The sequence below is a fragment of the Archocentrus centrarchus genome, chromosome 16, assembly GCF_007364275.1.
Source record: "Archocentrus centrarchus isolate MPI-CPG fArcCen1 chromosome 16, fArcCen1, whole genome shotgun sequence".
Classification (NCBI taxonomy): Eukaryota; Metazoa; Chordata; class Actinopteri; order Cichliformes; family Cichlidae; genus Archocentrus; species Archocentrus centrarchus.
In genome coordinates this window covers 6,089,780-6,116,808 of record NC_044361.1, presented here as the reverse complement: position 1 = coordinate 6,116,808, position 27,029 = coordinate 6,089,780, and the positions used below count along the sequence as shown (strand labels likewise).

Genomic DNA, 27,029 nt, shown 5'->3' with positions numbered 1-27,029 from the left:
TTGCATGTTACTATTCTTTTCATATCAAAAATAGTGCTGTCATATTTTTGTTGTTATTAAACTATGGGACAGGTGAGCTTATTTAAACACCTGCCTACAAATCAAACCTGATTTTCTACTTTCGCAAGAGAAACATACTCAATTTTAGTGCAGCTGGAATTCAGTAAATGCACAAATTATGCTAAATATCTACATCTTTTCAGTCAGGCTGATCACCGACAACAATGAAACAGCTTACAGGCTTGAGGTGGTGCATTTGGTTGAGTGGTGTGGGAAGAGCAGCCTGGAGTTGATCATAGACTTCAGGAGAACAGGAAGTACAGCCCACCTCCCGCTTCATGTACATGGAGAAGCAGAAGAGAGTGGGGAGAGACTAAAGCCCTGTGGCATTACCTCGTCCAACCACCTGACATGCACCTTCAGTACCTCAAGCCTGGTTAAAAAAACAACAAGGTGAAACAAGCACAGCTCCCTGAAAAACTGCTGTTGAATTTCTGCAGAACCCCCACTGACAGCATCCTCACAAACGGCATCACGGTGCGGTAAAGAAGCTGCACAGCTGCCGAGCGAAAGGACCTACACTATGTGGTGAAGACTGCACTACGCGTGGTACAGTTAGAGGTCCCCTTACCCAGCCTCTGTACAGTATAATAACTTGCACTGGCAATAACTTTCAGGACTATCATTGCACCCTATATAATCACTCCCTCTGGAATAATAATCTATTATCTATTTGTATCTTTGTGTCACTATTTTGTGTTTTTCTGTCTCTCTGCAGAGTTTTCAGCAAAAAATTAGAAGATAAGGATGGGAATAGTTTAGCTTTCCTGTTTCTGTCAGAAGCCAAGGTTACTGTGCTAGCCTCCAAGACCTCCCCTAAGTCTAACAACTGCACTGCGTAATGAATGGGATTTTAATAAGATGCATCTTTCGTCTCCATTAAGGCTGTTTAATTGTGGGATTAAAACCAGCCTTGTGAATTATCTGTTTCTAATACAGTCCTGCTCCAGGCGTCTAATCTTTTTACCAGATGTCTTTCCCAAAGCCTGTCTGCACCTACTGATTTCTTTTGATGGTTCTCAATTACTTGTGATAGTAAATGATCCATCCATCCATTTTCTTCTGCGTATCCAATTGGGGGGGGGGGGGGGGGGGGGGGGGGTTTATATCCCAGCTGCCATAGGGCGAAAGGCAGGGTACACGCAGGACAGGTCACCAGTCTGTCACAGGGCCAGCACAGCGAGACAGACAACCATCTGCACTCACATTCACACCTGTGTGGGAGGAAGCTGAGTACAGTGGTTTGTGCCATCACCTCACAGCAAGAAGGTTGTGGGTTTGAACCTGCCAGCCATCTTTGGCACCCCTGTGTGGAGTTTGTGTACATACATCTGCATGTGTGAATGGAATGGACTGACATTTTGTATAGTGCTTTTCTACTCAAAGTCCTTTTCACTACAAATCACATCACCTTTTTTCACACATATTCATACAACATTCATTCTATGCACTTAAGCGCAGTATCTACCTTGCATTCACACATGAGAGCCAGTTTATTGTTACCAAAAACCCTAAAATGCAGGTCTTTGGGTTGTGGGAAGAAGCTTGAGTACCCTAACCAGGAACCTTCTTTATGTGAGGCAACAGTGCTAACCACTACTCCACTGTGGCAAAAGTGAGCCACAGTGGTGTAGTGTGACCTGCCCAAGATGTAACCCGCCTACTATCTGGTACCAGCTGGGATAGGCTCTGTAATACCTGATACTGAGCTTTTTATATCTTACTTAAATTTTTATATACATCATAACACTTTACCTCTTTATGATAATTCTTATTTCTCTCATCACTTCTATGGAGGCCTCTTTGGACTGTTCTGTTGCTATATCTGAACTGTATCCATTTACAACTTTCAGAAATTTCTGATACATTCATAGAAGATATTCATTGTGATTCTAAAACTTACATACCTTTAATGCTTTTCTTGTTCTTAGTCATCTTTTAAAATATTATATTTTCTCTTGTCACTAATGATATTTGTCTGCTGTTTCATTCTGGAAAAACTTTAGTACCAGGTGTTTAAATATATGTAAGTATGAATGGTTGTCTGTCTCTCTGTTTTGGCCCTGCAACAGACTGTCCAGGATGTACCCTGCCTCCTGCTCTAATGACAGCTGGGCTAGAGCCCCCCCCATGAAAAGGACAAGTGGAAGAAAATGGATGGTCTTAAATAGATTTCTATATTAGACAATGAGAGACAAGACACTGACTGAGCAGTCAGCTGATCTTAGCTGGTGCTCATACTGTGGTCAGTGGTGTGTTACTACTAAAATATAGTAGAAACCACAAGACTCCAAAACAGAGTTCTTCTGTTATGCTGTTTTCACATTCTCTATATACACTTTATTTAGCTGATAGAGCATGCTGTTTACTAAAACCAAAATATTTTCAGTCTTACCAGTGATGCCAGTAATGCACATCTGGAGTTTCTGTGAGCTGTCATCACAGAAGTCATCATTAAACATTTATTAGCGCCTGTAGCTAGCAGGATTATGCAGAATTATGCAACAAATCCTCTACTTTACCCTGTTCTTGCACTTCTTCACACTACTTTAATGCTTGTAATACATAAAAGTACAGCTGTCACATGGTTCCAACATAGCCAATGAATTAAAATGTCCTTATTTGAAAATGCAGCCTCATTAAAGTCTGTAATAAGTGAAGCCGCTTTTTCTCTGGAGACAAAACCAATTGTAGACCACCAACAGCACCCTGCCTGTTCTGACCACAAACAACAGGTGAGGGCTTGTTGTAACCACTGGAAGCGCGTGAACTCAGACCAACACTGACACCAGCTTTGACTGCGTGACGGCCAGCGGCATGCCAGGAATCCACTCCATCACTAAACGCACGACAGATAGCCTCAAAGCGACCTCTGCAACAGGTGAACGTACCACAGACTCTTGCCAGCAGTTCCCAGCTAATGGCATGTTTCAGAGAGCCCTAATGGGGTATAAAAGCCCCTTTATATCATAGCCTATATTACTCCATGATCACACCTTATAAGTATATTAGCATATTTAATATATTTCTTGCATATATTGGAAACAATGAAACAAGTGACATTTTTAGGTAAGAAGAAGTTTTCTGTGTTTTGGCTCAAGCTGATACTCTACACCTTCATTTTTAGGTGAAACTGTTGAAATTGAGAGTCAGTTATGGCAGCGCTGACGATAAATCTTGACAGTATTGTCATTTTGAGGCGTCACGCATGTGAAATGAGAATCATGGTGTTAGTCATGGGCTGTAAAGTACGAGTGTCAGACAGATCATACAGAGAAAAGGGAAAGCAGATAAAGTGGAGTGACAGAGACAGAGCTGTTGAAGGTTGAACCACCAGGAGCACATTCAGTCTGAAATTTTGCTACATTTTCCAGGTTAAACAACATGTTTTACTGAAAAGGTGTGCATCAGCAGACAGTGGGCTTTTGGGTACATTTTTTCAGCTTTGGTGGATGTGTCAGAAGTCATTAAGCAGTGACATGTATATCTTCTTCCTTTGTCTGCTTCCTTTAGAGGCTGCCTAAAGGAAGATGGATCATCTGTCTCTATCTCACCCTATCCCTGCCATCCTCCTCTGTCACACCAACCCTCTGCATGTCCTCCTTCACTACATCCATGAATCCTCTTGGTGGTTCTCATCTTTTCTTACTGCCTGGCAGCTGAGCTGTCAATCATTTCTCATCCTGTCCATCCTGGTTACTCCCAGTGAAAAATCTGAGCATCTTCAACTCTGTCACCTGCAGTTCAGCCTTCTCTCTTTTTGCTAGTGCCACCAAACCATGCATCATAGCAGGTCTCACTGGTAAATCTTCCCTTTCACTCTTGCTGATATCCTTGTGCTCCAAATCACCCCTGGTCTCCACCCACTCCACCCTGCCTGCACTCTATTCTTCAACTCTCCTGTGCAGTGTCCCTTGCTTTGACATTTAAACTCATCTGCCTCCACTACCTCTGCTCCTTGCAGCTTTACTGTTACACCTCCTTCCCCATCATTAACATACATGAATTCTGTCTTGCTTCCACTGGCTTTCATTCTTCTTGTCTCCAGAGCATACCTCCACCTCTCCAGGCTCTCTTCCACCTGCTCGCTACTGTCTCTACAGATCACTGTGTTGTTTGCAAACTTCACAGTCCAGAAAAAATTAAAAAGGTAGTGTACATAGTCACTAAGCAGCTATTGGTGCAATCCTTGGCTAAGATAACAACATAAAACAATTACATCTATTAATTGATGTAATCCACTGATCGGCTGGTGTCACTCACCGGGGGGCAGCTGATGATTGGTACACATGATTTGGGCTGACACTCAATGCTGCCTTTAACGCAAGTACAGAGAGTACAGTTAACTGATGACCACATGTCTCCTTCCTGCAAGGGAGAAAAGATACAACAGGGTCAGAACAACATCCATCATAATGTACAGGCACCTATCTTTCATCCATCCAAGAATACAGCTATCTATCCATTCATCCATGGACTGGACTGGCATTTATAGAGTACACTTTAGTCATGCTTTAGCTACCATGCATCCACACCTACAGCCAATTTAAAAATCACCAATTAACCTAAAATGCATGTGTTCAGACCATAGGAAGTCTGAGTACCCACAGGAAGGTCACACAGGCAACGTGGAAACTCCACACAGAGAGCTCCCAGCTAGGAGGTAACAGTGCTAACTGTTGCACCATTATGCCACCCCATAATCCATCCACTCCAGCCGTCATACTCTCACCCTGTAGATCTTGTTCCGGACTCTGCAGTACTTCACCTCCTCCACTTTCACATAGGACAGGCACTCCTCACAGCAGTGGCTGCCCTGGCAAGTTCCTGGCTGCGAGCAGCGTTTCTTGCACACCACAGTGGAATTCTGGAAAGATTTTTAATTTACTAATTGACAATATTTTTGTTTAAGATGACAAGGAGCCTTTAATATCCAGGCTGGTACCTGGCAGGTGCAGGTGGTACAGTTGTCGTGTATAAAGGAGGTGCCATTGTCATAGACTTCACTGTGGAAAAGACAGCTTCCTAAAGAGAGATCAAATACCTTCCTCTGACCTGGAGAAGGAGAAACACAGTGAGTGATTAAAAAACAAATTATTTGGTTTTATTTGAATACATTTCTGCCAATTTTAGACATTCGAGGGTGAAGACAATATATTTCTCCTGCAAAAGACATGTTTAAAATTATGAAATTATAATTTATGGAGGCTGAGAGATTTTCAGTCTCCAGCAGGGTTATTAGGAGCAGTGTTAACCCCTGCTCTAAGGGTGGTTATGTGTTTCATTTCTTATCTGTGCTCCTAACTTCACCTGCCCAAGGCGTGGCATTGCTTGTATTTTTGTGGTGATGGCAGAAACATAACTTTTCCAAAAATATATGAAAGCTTTACGTCATTTTGAAATTGACAGTCTTTACCGAGACATCTGGGACAACACTGTCCAAGCGGGGTGTGGGTGAGGTGAGAGGGACAAGAAAGGACAGGACACACCTCCCTCGTGCAGAGAGTTCGGCCTCCCTGAAACAACAAAATAATAACACAATTGACTTTTTGATTTCTTCCAAAAAAATCTTTTTGCAGCCAAGACATGAAATGAAACCTCATGACATTTACATTTACTTAACTTTACTAGAATGATTTGTTGTCAATCTTTTGATTGTTTAATTTGTCACCAAACACAAAGGGGTGTGTGGTGGAATGCATGACTTCATATTAACTTTTCAAACTACTCACATCTGACTTATGACTAACATCACAGCAGAAATATGCTTAAACATTTGGCACAAAGCCTTCATCAGAGTGTGTAAAGTACACATATTTCAGTTCAGTCAGTTCAACACAAGGGCTGAGTTAGAACACAGCTCAGGGTTGGCCCCAGTTATCTGGGGAACCAACCCACCCACCCACCCACTCATCCATCCATCCATCCATCCATCCATCCATCCATCCATCCATCCATCCATCCATCCATCCATCCATCCAAAGTTTTAACAACTTGTTCACTTCAGTGTTGCAGGTGGGTAGGAGGCTAACCCACAGAGAGGCAGGGTACATCCTGGATAGATCGCCGGTCTGTCGCAGGCCAAGGTAATTTCAGTTATCCACATTTTTAAAAATCAGGACAGAATAGAAAATATAAAAGACAAATTAGTAACAACATTTTCACACACACACACCCACAGAGAGAGTTGCGTGTGTATGTGTTAACAGCCTAAAGGGTTCTCATACCAGGTGTCAGCACATTAATGCTTTAATGTGTTAATGGACGAACCTGTGGGGTTTGTTTATCTAAGGAGGAGAGAGAGAGAGAGAGTGTGTGTGTGTGTGTGAGAGAGAGAGAGGGGGGGGGGGGGGGGGGGGGGGGGTGTGAAAGCAAAAAGCAGGGGAAAGGATGTTGTTCCAACCAAAAATTTGTGACTCCCTGGAGACTCCAAGACTAACCAACTGTTAGGACAGGGTCCCTGCTCAAAGGAGAGAATGTAAGTGGAGGGTATGTGTACTCACAGTGCAGGAACACTTGATGCAAGGTTTGCCTTCTGGACTGAACTCCTGCTTCTCTTTATATAGACGACCCTCAAAGATACAACCTGCAAGGAAAGATGTTACACCCAACAAATTATTTCTTAATTCACACTTGCTTACACAAATCTTCTCTCTTCACCGGAAGCTTTTAGTTTTAAAGTGACTTAAATAAGTTGTAAGCATTTTGTCCTAAAACTATCGAGTGGTAAAATGGACAGAAGCTGGTTTATTAAGTCACAGAGCCTCCTGGCAGCAGAAGGAAAACAGATAGAGTCAGGAAACTGATCTGTAACTATGTTAACTATTTTTTTCACATTGGTAGGTCCAGAAATGTTACTCCCACTTCCAAAGTAAGAATTTGTCATAGTTGATAGAAAAGAAGCTTTTTTCACCAGCTGTAAATAGTGGCATTAAAGAATTTACACTGACAGAGCTTGAGATGAAATAAGTCATGTTTCATGAGCTCTTATCTTTTCCTTTCCCACTGATGTATTTAGGTCAAATAAAAGTTAAAAGTCACTACAAACTGCTCTTCTTTTATAACTTTGGGTGGAGACTCCAAACCCACTTGTACAAGCCCAACCAGTCAATAAAAGCAAGAAACTGTTTTGTGTTACTTTGTTTAAATATTTTCCTGATCAACTACAGGAACCCTGGGGCTTAACAGTAGAAAGAGAGAATAAAGAGACCCTTGTGTTAAATTTCATACTCACCGGGGCAGGTAGGGCAGCACTTCTTCGGGTGGTTTTTGGGGTTTTTGCAGTGGATGACACACTGAACTTCTGCTTCAGTGATGACACCTTCCTGACACAGCAAGGAGAAAAATATTTTCTTCAATTTGTCTATCTTTTTTTTTTTTTTTTTTTAATGCTCCCTATTGTTCTGCCATGTTGTCCTTCTTTTCTTGCTCTACATCAATTTTTCCTCTACTTCTGCTTCCTCTATTCACTTCTGTTCCTACTCACTATATTTCTTCCTACTTACCTGAATTCCTTCTTTCCATTCCTGCGTTGTTCCTTTTTTTAAATTCATCCCTCTTTTGAGCAATTTTCCAGACCCATCCGTCTTTATTTCAGTCACATTTCTTCTTAATCTTTCTGGCTTATTTCCTCTTCCATCCTTCATTTCTCATTCTTATTTTGTTGTCTTTCGTGGTTATTCCTTTCCTTTCCTTTCCTTTCCTTTCCTTTCCTTTCCTTTCCTTTCCTTTCCTTTCCTTTCCTTTCCTTTCCTTTCCTTCACTGTCTTTGTTTCTTATTTACTGCCATGCTTTTTTCTTTTCAGGATATTTTATCAACACTTCACCTGCAATAATCTTTTTTTTTTTAATCCCTCCATCCTTCACCCCTCCAGCATCACTGCCTTCTGCTAACAACATGTCTGCATGTTTTCATATCTGGGATCCGAGCCTTTAGCTTGACGCCTGAGCTTTGCCTGCTTCATCTGTCATCTGCTGACAGTGCAGGTTAGTCTCACACATATATACGCATACACACCTGACAGCGTTTAGTTATGCAGGGTTTCGTGGAGCTGGTCCAGGATACTGAGCTGTTATAAGATCGTCCATCTAACATACAACCTGGGAGAGAGAAATACAACCATTACTTGCAAGGCAACTTTTTGTATACAGGAAATATTGCAAAAACTCAGTCCTCCATCTGTTTTTCAAGTCATGTCTAAATTACAAGAATATTTCACTTGTAAAAAAAAAAAAGAACATTTTTAATTGAACATTTTTACTATTTTTATAGACAATTTTTGAAGAGAAAAACGCTTTAAAAAAGGTTTAAAGCTAAATGAAAACCACTAGTAACTGGGATTATATGGGAAAATGACTAATTTGTAAAATCATTGCCTGAACCACAAAAACAAAGTTTTGGGATCAAAAATATTAGTTTGTTTACGTGTACAGAAAAACAAAAGTGGAAATTTGTCACCTAGTGTAATGTTTCTGAAACTTAATAATTCATGCAAGTGCTTTAATTATTTTTTCCCATGCAAAGAAAATTTTCTTAACCTAAAACTTAGATTTTAGTATGGAAAGTGAGAAAGCAGTGAGTATAATTATGTCCACAGCCCTGCAGATTATGTCTTTTCGTAAGTTTAAAACAATATAATTTCTGATGTAGAAAAATAAATTGTAATCGAATCCTGGCCAAAGCTCATGCAAATGAGTGAAAACATCTGGTACATGTTTTAATTAGTTTTATACATTGTTTCTTTTCCCCTCTGTTTGTTATTGGCAGCCTCAGTTTCATCTAAGTTTTAGTTTCAAGATACACTGAAAAAATCAAGGAGGTCAAATATGACAGCTGGCAGGTCAAAGTCAAGTCCTCATCCGACTCATAATCAGACCACATCTGATTTTCTGACGTGACTATTTGAACTTCTTTTCACTTAATATTTTGTTAAATTTAATCTCTACCTCACACTTACACAGGCACATTTGGATCTAGCAGCTTCTTAGTAACTCTGGTCCTCTGAGCTGTCAGCAACTGTCTACTCAACTCTGAATGAATCGCCTATTCATTTCATCCCATTTACAGAAAGTGGGCTCAGATCAATATACATATAATGAAATCTGATCACAGCCATTGATCTACTTTCCTCAGTGAAAACAAAACCTTGTAGTATTGTATTGCTGCAGCAGGAGGATGTCCAGTATATCTTTTATTAGATAGAACAAGGTCCCACAGAGACATATATCCTGTTTATACACTCAGATTCTCAATATACTGATATGACCAATATGTTAGAAAGAGGCACTTTTGCATACATTTGTCTATCAAGCTGTAGAAGTGCAGTCATTCACAGTCCTCTACACAGTCCTGTGACAAACATCCCATGAGTCAGAAGATTATAGAACCACCTTTGGCAGCAATAATTTGAAGTAATTGTTTTCTGTATGATTTTACCCATCACGGATATTGTTGTGGAGGCCCACAATTCTTTACAATGCTGCTTCAGCTCATTGAGGTTTGAAGGCATTTCAATTATGCACAGCATTTTTAAGATCCCGCCATAGCATTTCAGTCGGGTTGAGGTTTCGCCTTTGCCTGGGCCATATTAACACCTGATGCTTAGGATCTTTGTTCTGTTCCGATTTAGCCCAAGGTTTAACTTTTGGACAGATGGCCTCATATTTGACTCTAGAATACTTTGGTTCATGGTTGACTCAATGACCAAAAGATGCCCAGGTCCTGTGGCTGAAAAACAAATAATTGCTCCTCTACCACCATGCTGGACAGCTGGTACAAGGTGTTTGTGCTGATATGCTCTGTCTGGTGTTAACCAAATGTGGTCCTGTGGATTATGGTCAAACATGTCTACTTAGGTCTTGTCTTTCCAAAGGACATTGTTCCTAAGCTGTCCTGCCATGTTCTTTTTAAAGAGAAGAGGCTTTCTCCTGGCAACCCTTCCAAACAAACCATACTTGTACAGTGTTTTTCTAACTGTACTGTCATGAACTTTAACCTTTAACATGCTAACTGAAGCCTGTGGAGTCTGAGATATAGCTCTTGAGTTTTTTGAGAATTGCACAGTCAGACCACAGGGTGGGTCTTCCTGGGCTGGCCACTCCTGGGACGATCCTCTGGCATCATCTTAACACACCCCTGAATGCTTCAGAGCAGCAAACTGCCTTTTATAGAGGTGCTCACACATGCTGACGATCAGTTAATCAAGTGCATTTGATTAGCAACACCTGGCTGCTACTTACCTTTTAATTCCTATGGAAGTAGTTTTTCACATGACTATATTTTAATGGAAATCTGACAACAGTTGCATGGTTTTTGCTAAGGCTCTTGCTCTGAGGCTGCTAAGGATGTTTTGATAGATATACTTTATAAGTGTCATGCTATACTCTATTTGCTGCTACGCTGCTGCATATAAAAACTACTTAATTAAGGCAGTTTTATAAAGCTGTTCCCAATAAACTGATGCAATCAGGCTGTGATTCTCTTTAACTGTCTGCATGATTTCATAAAAGCAAGAAAATGGTGATATGACATCTAGGAGTTGGTGTGTTTTATAAAGCACAAAGAAACAAAGCGGTCCTAAATTTGGTCACAGTGGCCACAACTCAACCACACAACTAAAACTAACACTGGCTGCTGTGGTGACGTGGGGTTTTCCATGTCCAAGTTGAGCATGTTTCATCCCTCTTAACGAAGTGCCGTGTCGTAAAAAGTCGAACCGCAAACAAAAGGGCCCCCTCCCTGCCGAGAGCTGGGAGGTAGGTGTGACAGTGTAGCAGCCAATACAAAAGGGACCAAAGATACAGTTCCTCTTATACTTGCTGGATACTGAAGCTCTACTCAAACTACTCAACCCATCATGAAGCCAAAAGAAAAACTCCTGAGTGTCAAAGCCTATCAGAAGCAGCTACAATGGTAACTGCTTACATGTACCGATTCATGCTGTCTATTCAGATCTTTTAATTTCAAAGAGGGCAGAAAATACAATCAAATCATGGCTTGTGATTGTAAATGCTACATTTATGCAGCTACAGTGTGCAGTAAGAGTTCGAATTTAGGGTTGATGATTGCTTCAATGTAACTTCTCTGTTTTAATCTGCATGGATGGTTTTCAGTTTATCTTGCATTTTACAGAAATCCACAAAAAGTATTGTTGTTAAAACCCCAAAATGCATCGTTAAGTTTCAGAGTGGTCAGTTTAATTAGGCTGATGTAAAGTGACTAAAACCTTCCACAGAGGAAGAAGATGAGGATCTAAGAATGAAGGTATATAGAGGAGTTCCTGCCTTATAAAAACAAGTGTATTTTTGTGGGCTGTAAACCCAGCAGTGAACCCCATCAGCAGCCACACAGTCTCCACACACTGCATCTATGTGTATGTGGCTTATATGTGAGGTAAAGAATGCAGTTTTACTCTCACATGCCATATTTAGGCCTCACTGTTTAGATACAGTGCAATAAAATGGCCCCTGAAGGGTCTGTGTGTGGTGGCTCTGGTTAGCATCTCTGTGTTTCCGGTGTTACAGTCCCCCATGAGTGCAGAGAAGCTGCAGCTTTACCATAAACATAAAAAATACAAAGGCACACAGGCATCCTCTTATTCTGGCTTTGCCCTCTGTTCACCTGTTTGTCTTACCTTTACACCTTTCACAGCAAGCTCCAGTCTGTTTCACCACCAGAGCACAGTCCTCAGAGACAAGCGGACATTTCTCCTGCTTACAGTCTGCTTTACCGTCCTGTAAAAGAGACCAAGAAAGGTAGGAAGAGGGAGACAGCATTTATCTGTCAGGGTCATATTTTTCCAACTTTGCAGCAATTGCAGTCATAAAGTGCACATTCAAGGATCCCTCAGGCACAATGTAGGTAGTTACATTGCTGAAGAAGATTAAGGAGAAATGTAAATACTTTTTCAAATCCAAGTCAGGATTGTTACTAGAAACGTGGGATTTTCTGAAAGCGCCAAAGTATCTCGGCACTTGATAAAGAAAGCTGGGCTTTAAAATGCCATGAAGGCTGATCGAAGCCACGTGCATTGTTCAAGGTAACAAAATTTAATGACTATAGAGTCACTGGTCAGTGTCTGTCAGCCCTGCGACAGATTGGTGACCTGCCCAGGGTGTACCCTGCCTTTCACACTATGGCAGCTGGGATAGGCTTCATCACCCCCATGAACCTGAATTAGATAAGCGGAAGTACATGGATGGATGGATGGATGGATGGATGGGTGTTCAGTTTCTGTTATCCTCATATCACTAACTTTACAATCATAATATGAAAGTGTTGTAATTTATGACACAAGTCTCAAATTATTTTATCTTTTTTAAATCAACAGCTCTAATGAGATCAAAACAACAATTATATATCCCTCCAACATCGCTTTGATATTTCAGTTTTTAAAGGTCAACACTGCCATCCATCTAGCGATACTCATGGTGTGAATATGGCTTAAAATCAACAAAATTGTACTATAGATATTTTTTGTGTGTATGTAGTTTATGACTGCTTTTTACCTAATAAACCACCTCTGTTCTCTGCTTCATCAAATAAAAAGGCTCCAGGTAAAGTTTCTACATAACAAAGTGACTCCGTCCTCACAGTTTAGCTGTGAATTTTCACACCAATTCAGCAATCCTCCTGTCACCTTCAGAAACACTGCACACTGTATCCGTCATCACCAATAACTGCACCGCGGGACTGGACAGAATCAGCCCTTTTTTAATTCACTCTACTTTCACACCCAGCTTTTATTGCAGGTTTTATCCACATGCTCTGTGTGTTTTATTTTACACACTGTGAGGGTTTATAAAGTGGAGGCTGGCAGGTCCCGTGGCCCCGCAGCACTGTGGCAGGCGGCTCTAACGAGGACGGATCAAAGGAGGGCGAAAATATATCAGTGTGGTTTAATATAGCCGCAGTGCTCCAACTAAACCCCAACCACACTGAGGATGAATGATGTCATGACATAAGAGCAGGGAGGAGAGGAATAAAGATGGAAAGGAGGGACAGAGGATATAAAATAGGCTAGAGGGACAAGGAAAAAAAGAGACAAAGAGGGGCAGAAGAAAGACAAACGTCAGGGTCTTTATTCTGGAAAAGGTGATTGAACAATGCAGCAGTTAAGTGAGGATGGATTAGGCTTAATTACTGTTTTTATCATCTATGTGATGTCCCTGGCTCAGTCGATGTGTTTTATCCATCCAGATTAGATGTGGGATTTCTTAGGTTTGTAGCACCCAGAGCACCATTTACCCATAGTCCCCTGTTTTTAATCCAGAGGTGAGAGTTTGCTCAAATGAACAGTACAGAAATCAGCCAAGCACAATTGTGAATGAACCACGTCATCTGCATTTCATCTCTGGGCAACAGGTGTTACCAAATCAGTCAGTTTCACTTTTAAACACTGAAACAAATGTGGGGCAGCATGAAACTAAGAAACAGGGTAGACTTTGAAATATATAACAGATTGTTGGCTTCCTTGCATGAAGTGTGGAGACAAACTATTGGAGCATTTCCAGCACTTGTAGATAATTTTTATGTGTATTTTTTTTTACAGATAGATATGGATTAAATGTAAACTGTGATATATGTAAAAACAAACAAAAAATACCCAACTAATTCTTACCTCTGCACCCCCCAGAACATTCATTCAGAAATCAACTGTACGGTCTAATCACACAATAAAGGACCTTTACAGTAGTTTTCAATCTGTATTAAGTAACTTTAGCCGCTCCCTTATTTCCCAAGAGGTCACCACAACAGATGGGTCCACATGTTTGATTTGGCACAGATTTTACACCAGATGCCCTTCCTGATGCAACCCTCCCATTAATCTGGGCTTGGGATCAGCACTAGGAGTGCACAGGCTTGTGAACCCTTGATGCTGGGTTTATACCTTCCCAGTCTTGAGCTGGGGATCTTTCACGTGTAAGGCAAATGTGTTAACCACCACACCAAGGAGCTTATCATTTAATCCTAATGATTCCCAACCTAAGAACACTAAAAAAAAAATACACTCCTAAATTAGCTCCAGATTGGATTTCTGAAGTTTAAAAGGCCATATCATTATTCTTGAGTAATTTGATCCTTAACTACAAATCATGCACTGTATGTGTGTTTTGTACTGTAGTTTTTGGGTTCTATATACTGAACGGCCTTCACAGATAGCAGATCTTAACCCAGAAGAAAACGGTTCTGTTAGGCCGTACCACTTGAAAGGGAAAGCAACAAATAAAAACAATGGAAACAATTTCCTATCTGTTTGCTTCAAGGTCTGACTTGGATTGCTGTGCAGATTTTCCAACAAAAACAAAGAAGTTCATAATCTGAGGCAAAGTTATGGATGCATTGGGAAAAATCGAAATGGTTCTTCCACTCAGCTTCCTGCTGTTTACATGGTTAAGTATTGCAAAGTACAGAAGAGCACATTTTCATGACAAACTAGAAAAGCTGGGGAATCACTAATCCTGCAGCCACACGATGCAGAAACAAGCCAGACCGCTTTTTATTTTCTCATACAACACATGAGTAATTTTGATTCCAGTGAATGGATGCTGTCTTTGAGTATTCAGATTTCTTTAATATATCTGTGGGAAAATCTTGGATGAGCTCAGCACAGGCAGCACAGAGGGAAGTAAAAACATACGTCCAGACTTTAATTTTGATGGCAAACCTGTTGGATTCTGTGAAATTATCCTTTAAAACACAGCAGCAGCAAAAATATCTGCGTTTGTCTAAAATATGCATGATGTTTATTCAACTGGCGCCAAAAAAGCAACCAAAAACAAAAGGAGGTGGAAAAAAACCCCATAAAAACAACTCTTAAAATTCTCAAAGACAGTTTGGTCAACAAGCCTCCAAGGTCATGTCCTTCATCTTTCCTTCTCTCCTTCTCTCTCATCCTTCATTAACACAAAGTGGTGCTAGTAGACCTCCTCCACCCCTACCCTACTTGCCATGGGGTCAAAGATCACAACAGGTCACCACACCTTATAAACACTCGACATACCACCACGGCACCAATGCTGGTCAACTGGACGACTGTGCTGCAGAGTGACCCCCCACCACCACCTCTACCCCACCCCTGACATGTGGAGAGGGATAAAGCTGTGGTATGCTCATAAGTGTGTGTGTGTCAGACAAAGAGAAAGTGAGCACGATAATGGCTTTGTGTTTGTGTTTCTCTCTGGACACGTGCTACTACAGGGGTTCCCATTTAAACTAATTTACAGTGAATACATTTGTGTTCAGATCTTTACATTTTATCATTTCAAGTGATGTAAACTATCACTGACCAAAAACACATTAATACAGGTATCAAAAAGTGTTAGAAATATCAGATTCAGTAGATAAAGCAGCATTAGCATTACTGTCAGTTTAAATAACCTGTGAAGTCTTGAAGTCTTCTTCCTGGAATTTCTGTTTCATTATTTTTTCATTGTAAACCTGCGTTTTGTTGTGAAGAATTAGAATGAGAAACTTCCCAACTGATCATTTGTTTTAGTATTGCATTGGAGAAGAGTTTAATGATCTCTTTTGAGACTAAACTTATTAAAAGTGGGAGAAAACTAAATGCTTCTCAGTTCTTGACTTTTTCATTAACATTAAAAGCTTTCTTGAATGGATCAACAGTCCTGAGCTGTGCCAACAGGGCTGTGGTTCCACTAGGAGGCGACAATGTTTGTGTTCAGCTTAACTTCTTCTCATTAGTCTTTTTCTTCTTTAGTTTGTCCCATCATCACTCAAATCCTGTTTTCCTACCTACATCCATCACTTTCTCTCTCTTTCTGAAACCTTTTTTCCAGTCTAAACCTGAGTTTAATGAGCTACTCTGCCCTAAATATTTCCAATATGTCCTCCTCTCTGCTTTACAATAACATGTTGAGTTCATCAAAACCTTTTTCTGACATTCGTCACCTTCCTTTTTATGCTTTTCCTCAGACGCCATGATGGAGGAAGAGATCAGGTTTTGTCAGGTACTCCAGCACAGGAAAAGAAGCTTGTGAATTAATGGCCCATTTAAGCCCTTGGACTCTAGACCCTTCTGACCTCTCAAACTTTAACGGCCTTTGCCACTGTAACCTTTCACCTTTCCTACAAAACAAGCCAGTCGCAACCTCCCACAGACAGAAGGAGACACGGTACTTTTGGGGACGAGACGGCTGCAGAAAGACGCTGATAATAACTAATTTCCAAAAACTGTTTCCACAGTTTCTGACAGTAGAGCTCCGGATATGACAGCCTTGCTTCTGTGGCCTGGCAAGGCCCAACTGGTTGTAATAAAGGACAACTGGCATAAGAGCTATGCAAGTTGAGTGTACTGACATGCCTTTAAATGAGATGGCACTTTTATTGATTGAACTAATGTGAAATATGCTGTACATTGTAGCTTTATAACCGCAGAGTTTAACACTTTCATTTTCATTTAGTATCTTTAAAAGATTTCTTTCTTTTAACATCCTCGAAATATATCATTTAGTTTTATATTTATTTATAGATTGAAAAGTAACAGATAATCATGTAGTTTTAGTGTTATCAGGTGGTATCAGTCTTATCAGGTAAACCTCACCCTCTTGTATTGATCAGCTATTGTTTGAGATGAGACACTGACAGGAAATGACCTCTGACCTTTTTCCTAGATCAATCACAGCTACTGGATATAAAACTCCACACCCTCAACTTTTACACGTAGCTCAGTTGGAATGTTTGTTCGATCAATGGATGGAGTCTGAGTATCTCTGATGTTTGACCTTCTGAATGATGGTGTTTAATTTGGTGAAGGAATGGAGGGATTTTTTTGCTACAATACTACAATATTACATTGCAAACAGCATGAGAATAACAAAAGCTGTTTTCACGCAGGCATTATAGCCCTGAATCTTTTTTTAAAATATAACATTACCTGAAGCTGATGTGAGAACTGGACACTAAACAGACTTTACCCTGCTAGAACATTTCCAGAAGTGAGAACACATCTGGCGTGGGCACTCTGCTGTTGTCTGTTACATGTGCTGACTTGAATATCTAGAAACTGTACAGAGTTCATGTGTAAAAATGGTCCAAGTAAATGTGAAAATTTTCTCTTTGTATTGTGTCTGATCTGACTTCACTTAAAGATGAAGAACTACTTTGTTCCAGCTCTTCAAAGCTGCCACCTTTCTGCAGCTTTTTAGAGAAATATTCACTGTAATCATTTTGCATGAACATTTGTATTTCCACTTGTGTCAGATTTATTTACTTTTTCACATAACAGTTTCTAATCAGCACAAATAGAGTCTCATTTTCCTGTTCTAATTTGGATCATATGGATATAGACAAAACCACAAAGATAAAGTCTGGAAATAACATTGAAAAAAGAAAACACTGAAAAGACAACAATGCCCACACATGGCAACTGTGGCATAAATGAAAGACTGTGGTAAACTAAGACAAATGACAGACTGTGGACAAAAAAAAAAACTTGATGGAGGTAAGAGACCAAAATCATTGTTGAAACAAATAAACTGTTAAAATAAAACATTCTAAATAAAAATAAAACAAATTGCAGGTCTGTTTCAGAACACAAACTCCTGCCTCTTGTATGAAGGCCTGACACAGGGCCACCCTCTGGCCTTACAACTCAGCGAAAAGGACACACTTATACCTGTGCTGAATGTTGGCACTGTGGAGTAAGATTTTGGAAAATTATCCCATATTTTCTTTTAATTATTGCATCATTGTTAAGTCTCATGACAAACATGGCGAGTGGGTATCACAGATCAAATACCTTTCATCAGTTGTCTTTCAGTTTAAGCAGAAGGCCGGTCCTGAATATCCTCCAACTATTTTTAAAATATTTTGACTGATGGAAAACTGACTTCAATTTTCTTTACACCCAGTGCTGAAGAAATAAAACAGCAGACACTTCCACGTTATGGTGGGTGAAATAAAAATAAAAGATAAAAATTGCAACTGCAACTCATGACTGTGAGTAAAATGAAGGCAGAGAACTTGAGGGTGAGGGAGGGGAGGAAGAGCCGATGACAGAATGGAAAAAGACATGGAGATGGACAGACAGATAGATGAGGACGATGAAGAGAGTGACGGAGATGAACTGACTCCTTTCACGATAAAGGATCATCATGGCGACCCGCCTGTCAGTCAGTCTGTCAGCCACATCCACTCCTGGCCCCATTACTCACCCGGACACACACAATAGATCTTCTGTGTGTGTATATGTGTGTGTCCGATACCCACAAGGCAATTAGCAGGTACTCTGGACCAACTAAGGAGCCAACCCCCTCCACTATGTTTCCATATATGAGTGACACTGGAGCCCGGATGGCTCCCCAACCCCCCCAGACACAGCACTGCCACACTGGACTCTTTCTGGATATGCAGAACTGTCCAGAAAGCATCCTGGATGGAGGCCATATAAAGCTCATTGTTTTCTGAGTTTTCGCGTACTGGTTTAAGCTGAAATTAGAGAGAATGTTTTAGTACATTAAGAAACTGATCATCGGAGTTTGGATCAAACATGATACGCTGGCAATAAGAAAAGTCAAGAACAGGGAACAGACAGAAAGTCTACTTCTAATGCTACAAATCAACCAGAGGTAAAATAGCTTTAATGAGCATTATAAGAGTGTCAAATGGCTAAACATAAAAAATGCTGGAAAAACCAGGTCAGGATACTGATTAAAGTTGCTCTTTCTAACATGCAGCGCACAGGAGGACATATAATTTACATCAGACCCATTGTCACTACTGGAAACACACCATTTGGATTAACACGCACTCACAAAAGCCTAGAGATGTGTGGCCAGTTGGTGAGTTGCCAGCATAAAATGGGTTGCAAAGAGGTAAGCAGAGCTGCAACAAAAACCTCCTTACAATTGCGAGACGTTGTCCTTAATGACCAGAAGCTGCCAGCAGGTCACCGACCAATCTCTAGGTCTGGGGACCATCTACAAGCTGTAAATTCACTTGAGAATTACTGGTGCTGTTCTCGTCACGCTGACTTTGTACTAGGGGGCTGTCATCTTAAAAAAAACATTTAATCTCCTGCTTTCATCTGGATGTTTGAAGTTGTTAACTATAAATTCCCAGTTATGCCTGTGAGAACGATCGTCTTCGTATTTGGCTTTGTGTCATGTGAGAAAGAGAAGCAATTAATTATTTGTTACATACATGATTTGGCATCAAGATTTTTTAATGTAATTCTACCAGTCTAAAAGCGCGATAGTTGTAAATACAAATTTGCATTAGGAGGGAAGAAAAGCCAGATATGGTCAAATTCAATAAAGACTGAGCCCTAAATGTATGTAACGTGTGTGTGTGTGTGTGTGTGTGTGTGTGTGTGTGTGCGCGCGCGCAGAGGGGCTTAAAGTAGAGATGAAAGGGCAGCCATTGCCTCCTGATGACTGATAGCATTCAGCAGGGCTTTGGCTGATGCCTGCCTGATAACACAGAGGACGGCTCAGTCGGTCTTTAGGCAGAGGGCAGCCTTAGAGCAGCCAATCGGGAGCCAGTGAACAATTGAACATTAGCTGGGGCTTAATATGGATTTAATTCCTAGGAATCAGGTATTTGAAACCCAATTTCCAGCTTCCCAATATGGACCATATGACAGTTTGGCAAATTTCATGCAAGTTAGTCAGTCTGAGCTATGTGCAGGTCTGAGGCTCTCCCTCAAGCTTTTTTTTTCTAGTTCTTAGCAAAGCTCCCTCCTTTTTTCTTTGGCTGGGATGATTGCTTTCACTACACTGAGAATTTATACAACTTTGCCAATATAATTAATTGCATTGGGACCCATCAGTAAGCCACTGCTGCATGTAGACTAACAAATCAACACAGACTTTAGCACACAACACACACCCCTCTAGTTTGCACCTGCATGGTAAACTGTGTTCTGGTGGCTTTTAAAAATCTGAATTAATCTTTCAGCCAGTGTCAAAGCAGTGACACAGAAAAGCCTCATTGGTCCATCCTCACCCCCTAAAACAAAAGCCTCTACAACAGTAAAGGTTTGGCGAGGGTGCGGGGCAGGGGTCAAAGAGCACATGTTCCAGGAAAGAGTTGTCCCCTAACGTTATGTTGGCTGGTTTTAACAGCCAGGCTGAGCCAAGACAGCATGACGACTGTTAAAATAAACAATCCCCACTTCATGTTTCACTGCTAGAAAATAGTAAAAATCTTATTATGCAGTGGTTTCCTGTACTTGCAAACTGAATCACTTGCAATCTTTAGTTCATGTGTACAAAACATTACATACTCTCATGAACAGGTTTAAAAATATTGCTCCAAAAGTGTTTTAATCACAAAATTTAGCATCAAATCAAAGAATACATCCATCAAATCTGACCTAAAATCCTGCCAGAAACTTGCGTTACAAAGTCCTGTCAGTCTGTTACAAATCTTTCACAATCTTCTGATAAGAAACACCTCTCAAAGCTCAATAATCAGCTTCACAAATACTACTATCAGTGCTCAAAGAGGTCATTTTATCCATTCAGTCTGAGTGGAAATCCTGTAGCAGCAATTACAAGTCAAGGAGGCGAGAACAAACAGGGAGGGCTGTATGCCATTCAACTGGCACTATGGCAGCCCATAACCCTCCAGCATTAGACACACTGCAACCTCTGCAGCATAGCTGACAGTGATGAAAAGAAACTGGTCTTACCAGACAGACACATGTGATGCAGGGATTGTCGGTGATGTTGGGGATGTGGAGAACCTCTCCTTCATTGTCACAGCTGGCCTCAGTACCTGTGAAGGACAGGTGGAAGGTGAGATGTAGGTTGTGTGCAGGGCTGAGTGAAAAATGGGTCTGAACTCAAGCCACCAACCAGAGCTACAAAATCACCAGTCAGGAGTAGATGATGGCTTGGATTAAATGTTTCTATACAACTAGTGGTGCAAAGTGGAAAGAAAACTGCATTTCTTCTAAGACAGTGTGGAGATATTTGATACATCCTAAACTAACAACTACTGAACTTACAGTTATCTATATTTTTATAGTTATCTTGAGCACAAATAAAACACAATTATCAATAACGAACATGTATTAAAAGAGGAGGAGGGAAATGACCTGCCTACTTTCAGTGCCTCTTACTTAGCACTTAACTGTATCTTGCCTGGCTCTGATGGTATTGTGTTGGCCAAATTTGTCCACAGACAGACACACAAACACCAGCCACCATATTCAAAACTGTCTTTGTGGTGTTTCTGCGACAGTAGATGTCTCCAGCACCACAACATGCCACAATGACACAAAGACTCACGAGAAAACAATGAAAACAATGCCAGCCATGCTAACAAGACTGGTAAACACGAGTCAGCTGGTTTGTTACAAGCTCAAATGTAATCTGAAGCAACGCCAGGAAATGACCCTAAACCCATGGGTTTATGGGTAGAAGAACACAGATGTCAACATCTCAGATGCAGCAGTTCCTGCTGCTTGGAGAGCTGCAGCAAAGAAAGAGACTCCAGACTGATTCTCAGCTGTTTGTTCATGCATTAGATTTGTTTTGACTCTCTGAACTGAAAACTTCCTTCTTAATGACTTTAGAGCTGAAAGGGTGTCATTGAGGTGAATTTAAATCCTCACCGCTGGCTGGTCTGTTTGAGAGTAAACTACTTCCTCCTTCCAGTAACTCACCGTGCGTCTGCAGTATCTCCTCCATGGCTGAATGAACACAGTTTCAGTATCATTTACAGTTCATCCAAAAACTGTTTCTAAACTGCAGTGATTAAAAGCATTCAAAGCCAAAGAGTTTTAATGCTTAAACTGGAGACGTTATTTCAGAGGGTTCACACCACCTGCAGCAGTTCATACACTAAATAAAGAAAACTCATGGACATTTACAAATCAAAAAGAATATAGTGTGATTAAATGGGGCCACTGGACCCCTGCTTCCAGTACTCAGTGGTCCATCTTCAAACTCTGCTTTAATTTGGACCTCAACTACACGTCAGTAAAGTTTCAAGACTGTAATTTGCACAGTTGCGATGCTATCACCTTGACAACAACTGCCCCAGAACTCATAGCCGCCTTCTGTGGTAGTTTGTGTTGCCATAGTTGTCTTTAGGACCAGTGTGTTGCAATGATCACACACAGGGTGAAAACCAGCCAAGCTGTTGCTGGTAAAGACATTTTGATTGATATTTGGTTGATCTCCTATCAGTGTAATGTGACTCTAAAATGTTTGGTTTGCTGTAATGTTGATGACTCAGAAAGCTATCATCCACTAAACTCTTTCTATGAACCAAAGCAATGTGCATCAGGCTCAAGCAAAACTGATATCAGTTTTGGACACTTTAGTGATTGGATCTGCTCAAATGTAAGATACACTAACACATCAGTCTGTCAAGCTTGCTACCTGCCAACCTGTTTCCATCATCTGAACATCAGTAAGTATTTAAGGTAATTTGTGGGATTAGAGAATATGTTATAAAGGCCAGTTTCCTGTGGAGCATTTCCCCACTGTGTGAAAGCCTGACCTGGATGCTATTGTAGTTAGATCACTGCAGCAGCTTTGTGTGCTGCAGTTTACTTTACCTGAGACAGTGTTACGGTTGCCAAACACCTCAGTTACAAGCATCTATGTAAGTTATAGGCAGACAATTTAGGTTATATAAAAATTAGACATTTTGCATTCTTTTAAAGTATGATATAGAGACTAAGCAGCTCTACACGAGTTTTTTTCCTTCAGTGTACTGGCCTTCATGCACAAATGTGCATGATAAACACTGATGGCAACAGGTGTCGCTTCAGCTTGGAAAAAGAAATGATGGTCCCTGCCTGGGGAAAGAGAAAGCAGCTTATGTGTTCCACTGGCTGAAACGAAGCAGCCAATGAAACCAAAATGACACTATGGATTTTAAATCCATTATCGCTGTCAATTAAATGATTGAATGAAAAGCTTTAAAGCTGTAGCAACAGTAACATCAGCTCATGTCTGAAAGTCACGAAGACCTTAGCAATGTTTATATCAGGCTTGTAATACAGTAAACTTAGATTCCACGCTGCAACAACAGTTCCTTATAGCAGCGAGTCATGCCGACTGTTTTTGTCCCTCTGAGTTCAGCAGTAAACCAGCCTGAGCCTGTGGATTTGGGCAGAGCAGACAAACCCTACCAACTCCACCACTGTAAAATTTACGACCTTCAAGTGTAATTAAACTGGTGGGGCTATAAGTGTTTTTTTTTCTTGTTGGGGGGGCGGGGGGGGGGGGGGGGGGGGGGGTCTCAGGCCTTTTTACAATGCCAAAAAACCCATAACTCTCATTTTCCAGCTGCTACATTTGTCTCATATCCATCTTCCTGGCACTGTCAATATTGACATCATGACCAATGTATTTATATAGTTTCTCTCTGCTTTGAACTACTGCAAACTACTGCAAGGAAAAGGCAGATAAAAGAGTTCAGAGAGCCATTTAAAAGTGCCAGAAATCCAGAAGACTTAAATCTGTGAATCTCTTCACAGATCACTAATTGAAAATCTTTATCTGACTCTGAGTGTCAAATCTGAAAAAACACCTCAGCTGATTAAAGTCAAATAAATCTTTTGATTGAACAGACTGTGTGACTTAGCTAAATGTCAAATACAGGTATAATCTGGATCTACATGATTAACCCTTCCAGTCCCTTGACAAAAGTCTTCACATTCTTTTGCTACTACCTCTGTGAAGTCTGTAATTACCTTCTACTGTGGATGTATTGGTTTTTAAACTACAGAAGAATTTAGATCCTTTGATTAGACACTGTTACAAGTTAAAAAATAAAACTAATGCATTAAAGTAATTTCTGGTACAGCTGGTGGAGGTGGAGCCAAATGTGACTGCTTTATATACTGTGAAATGGTTTAATCTGTTTTACAAGCTTCTTACGTTTTCTATGTGTTTTATAAGCTAAAGTAAATATTGTCAAATAAATGTGTCAGTTTCCTGCTTGAAGTAAAAAAAAAAGAAAGAAAAGTCAAGTTTCTGAATAGCTGGGGCTTGTTGGTAATGAAGAAATTGGTGCGCCTTTAAGACTTATGAAATGTAATAGGCAGTAAACGTAGAGTTTGGTTCACCTTGAAAAAAATCTGCCAGCAAATGCACATTTGTGCAATTCTGGAGCAACAGTTTGACTAATCAGTAAAATCTGGGTCTAATTAATAATAATTTAAAAAATAATTAAGGTCACTAACCTTACTGCCCATATTTGTCAATGGTGAAGAATGCTGGACTCACATAGGTATCAGTAACAGTTCTGATTCAGTGAATCTTTGCAAATAGAAGCAACTGCTGCAAAGTGGATTTAAACACGTTCTGCTGCCTGAACACTGTCGACAGTCCCTGTAGCTGACAGGATGACCTCTGCTCCACCTGCTGCACTGACACATTCAACCATCTGACTGCACGACCCTCAAACAGCTCTGAAACTCCTGGTCGTGGTTCAGCAGACAATAGGCAGATTGATACAGTGCGTGTTTGGGATGCCAGGTGGAGGAATCTGATCTGCTGGGATCATAATGGAGCAGTCTCCTCAGATGATAAAGAGACTGTCGGTTCTCAGGGGGTTCTCACGCTGTTTTATGTCAAACAGATACACCAGGGATACCCATCTGGTACACGTCTTGTCCCGATCTGTTTCCATCTATTCGTTTTGCTTCGGGAAAATAAGATAACAGCTAGGAGAGGGGAACCCCTTAAACCTGAATTCGTTCTTATCAGGACCGGAGCGGACGTGCACAAAGTAATTTATGGCGCTTCTTTTCATGCTGAAGTGAAACGTCTGTTCTACCTTCTCCTTTATTAATAGGTTTATGATGAAATTAATCTATGGTCGTCATGGAAACACTACGAATGACCTGGAGGAGACAGAACTGAATAAACAATCATTATCAAATACCAGGTTAGGTCAGAAAAAGGAGGTCAGCGGCAGAAGTCCATGCTTCACAAAGCTATACCCAGCGATAAGGCGCATACAGGCCGGGCTGCTGGTTGAGGAGCTCGGCCTGCTCGCACCACCTCATCCACTTTTCATTCACTCCACTTCTATTTTTCTCATTCTTCAACGGCGCTGTGGGGCAAACAACCGATATCCTATGATGCAATCCGGCTGTCAAATGGGGGTGAGCAAGCCGGGGAGAGAGAGCCCGTTTAGACCCAAGCAGAGAGGCAGCTCAGGAGGGAGGACAGCGTGCTGTTAAATTAGAGCTGGTAAAGGAAAGTGGTTTTCACTTTACAGCCTGCTTTTAACTAAAAAAGTGGGTTAATTACAACCCAAAGCGACACAAACATCAATTTGAGTTAAGATCACTTATAATTCCACGCAGACCTTTCATCGTAATGATCCAAATCCTCGTGTAATTTTCGTAGGTTTGATATAAATCACTTTGATATCGGCCAGAATCATCATGATAGCTATGACAGAAAAAGACTTCCTGCAAACAACAAGCGCGCCAGGGTGGACTCGGCGCTTGATATTATCGCCGCGGCTTCAAATAGAAGCGTATTCTCTGCAGGGTGGCACAGAAAGGATAACCTGGGCAAAGTTCATGATCGCGTGATAAACTTTCACATAAGACGTCCAGATGAGCGTTGCTTCTTCGAGAAAAATCAGCGTAAACTAGTTTTCTAACAAACTTTAAAATTTACACATTTTATTGAGCTTAAAAAAATAATTTGCGGGTCAGGAAAACGCGTTTGCATTTTTCTGAAAAAAATAAAAGTGATCCCCCCCACACACACTTTTCTGCTTCATTGTGATCATGAAATAAAATGAAGGTTATCACCACTACGTACTGAACCCTTTCCTTCACTGCCACATTACTGGTAATCATACATATAAACTAGAGGGACTTTGGTTTGGTGGGCTACTCTTGGAAGAGTAAAAACAGACTGAAGGAGCATGGAGACGCGGCAGCAGACTAAATAACCAGGGGCCTGGGTAGATTTTACGCAGGGAGGGGGTTGTGATGTGTTATTATGACGCCTTATGAACCCTTTAATCTTACCTGTAATTAGCGGAGAGGAAGACCGGGGGGTTTGAAGCAGCAACAAAAAGCAAAAGAAAAACCTACAGGTGGACCAGGAGGGAAGGTTCAACCAGCGGAACAACATCCTCGGGTTTGCTCCAGAAATCAGTAACAAGGAGCTCGGTAAAAATGAAGGCACAAATAAAATCAATCCAAAGGGAAAAAATGAAGAGAAAAGTTCCACAATCAACTTTAATCTTGCAAAATTGTTTGTCAGTTTGCGCTGAAATGCAAAGCGACACTCAGCCAGACGCGCGGTGATTACAGTGATATTAAAATGACAAAGACGCGCCGGCAAGCAGGAGACAGCTGCGCTGCGCACGCCCTGCGGGAGAAAAAGCTGCAGTTTGTGAATGAATTAAAAATATTTACAGAGAGAAGCAGTCTCAGATTTTGCAGAAGTGAATATCCTGAGAGGAACGGCGAGTTCGGAGGTTTTAAAATGATTTTTGCTCCAGTGCCCGAGGTAAATGGAGCTCTGATACACACGTGCAGATTTATATCTACGGAAGAGTTTTAAAACTCAAACGTCTTCCAGGCAGTAAGAGTGTTCCAGCAGTAGACCCGTCTCAGTCTGCGCTCCCAATCCAAAAGTGCGTTCGTCATATGGATGCTCGATGCCGACTGTGCAGGACGGAGAAGTGGACTGCAGCCTCTCTCTGGCTGAGCGGTGTAAATAGTCGACCCTGCTTCTCCTCCTCCACCCCCGGTATTAAAGCGGACCTCTGGTGTCGGAGCGCACCACGGAGCCACAAAGTCCTGCCTCCTCTGTGAAACCCGGACCTCCTCCTGTCTCCAGATCTCTCCAAAACCTCCTCAAAACCCCCTAGACTAGACCCTCTCTGGTCCCCTCATTCAGGTTTCCTGCTGTAACCCCAAACCCTAGACCTCCTTTCTTTAGTACGTGATTTTTTTTTTAATAATGAAAGCTGCTGCTGCTGTTTGCCTCCTTCTGAACTTTTGTGTAGC

General features: G+C 41.1%; 1 protein-coding gene across 1 annotated transcript in view; it reads right to left on the bottom strand.

The window, feature by feature from the left end:
- bmper (BMP binding endothelial regulator) overlaps positions 1-26,772 on the bottom strand; it is a 34,210-nt gene extending 7,438 nt beyond the window's left edge. The window contains exons 1-10 of the mRNA XM_030750079.1: positions 26,040-26,772; positions 20,715-20,800; positions 11,694-11,793; positions 8,078-8,160; positions 7,295-7,385; positions 6,564-6,646; positions 5,477-5,576; positions 5,006-5,115; positions 4,793-4,927; positions 4,324-4,428 (exon numbers count right to left, since the gene is read on the bottom strand). Coding sequence (XP_030605939.1) covers positions 4,324-4,428; positions 4,793-4,927; positions 5,006-5,115; positions 5,477-5,576; positions 6,564-6,646; positions 7,295-7,385; positions 8,078-8,160; positions 11,694-11,793; positions 20,715-20,800; positions 26,040-26,145 — 999 coding nt within the window. The 5' untranslated portion in view covers positions 26,146-26,772. The remainder of the gene's footprint in view (positions 1-4,323; positions 4,429-4,792; positions 4,928-5,005; positions 5,116-5,476; positions 5,577-6,563; positions 6,647-7,294; positions 7,386-8,077; positions 8,161-11,693; positions 11,794-20,714; positions 20,801-26,039) is intronic.
- Between the last annotated feature and the right edge of the window lie 257 nt (positions 26,773-27,029).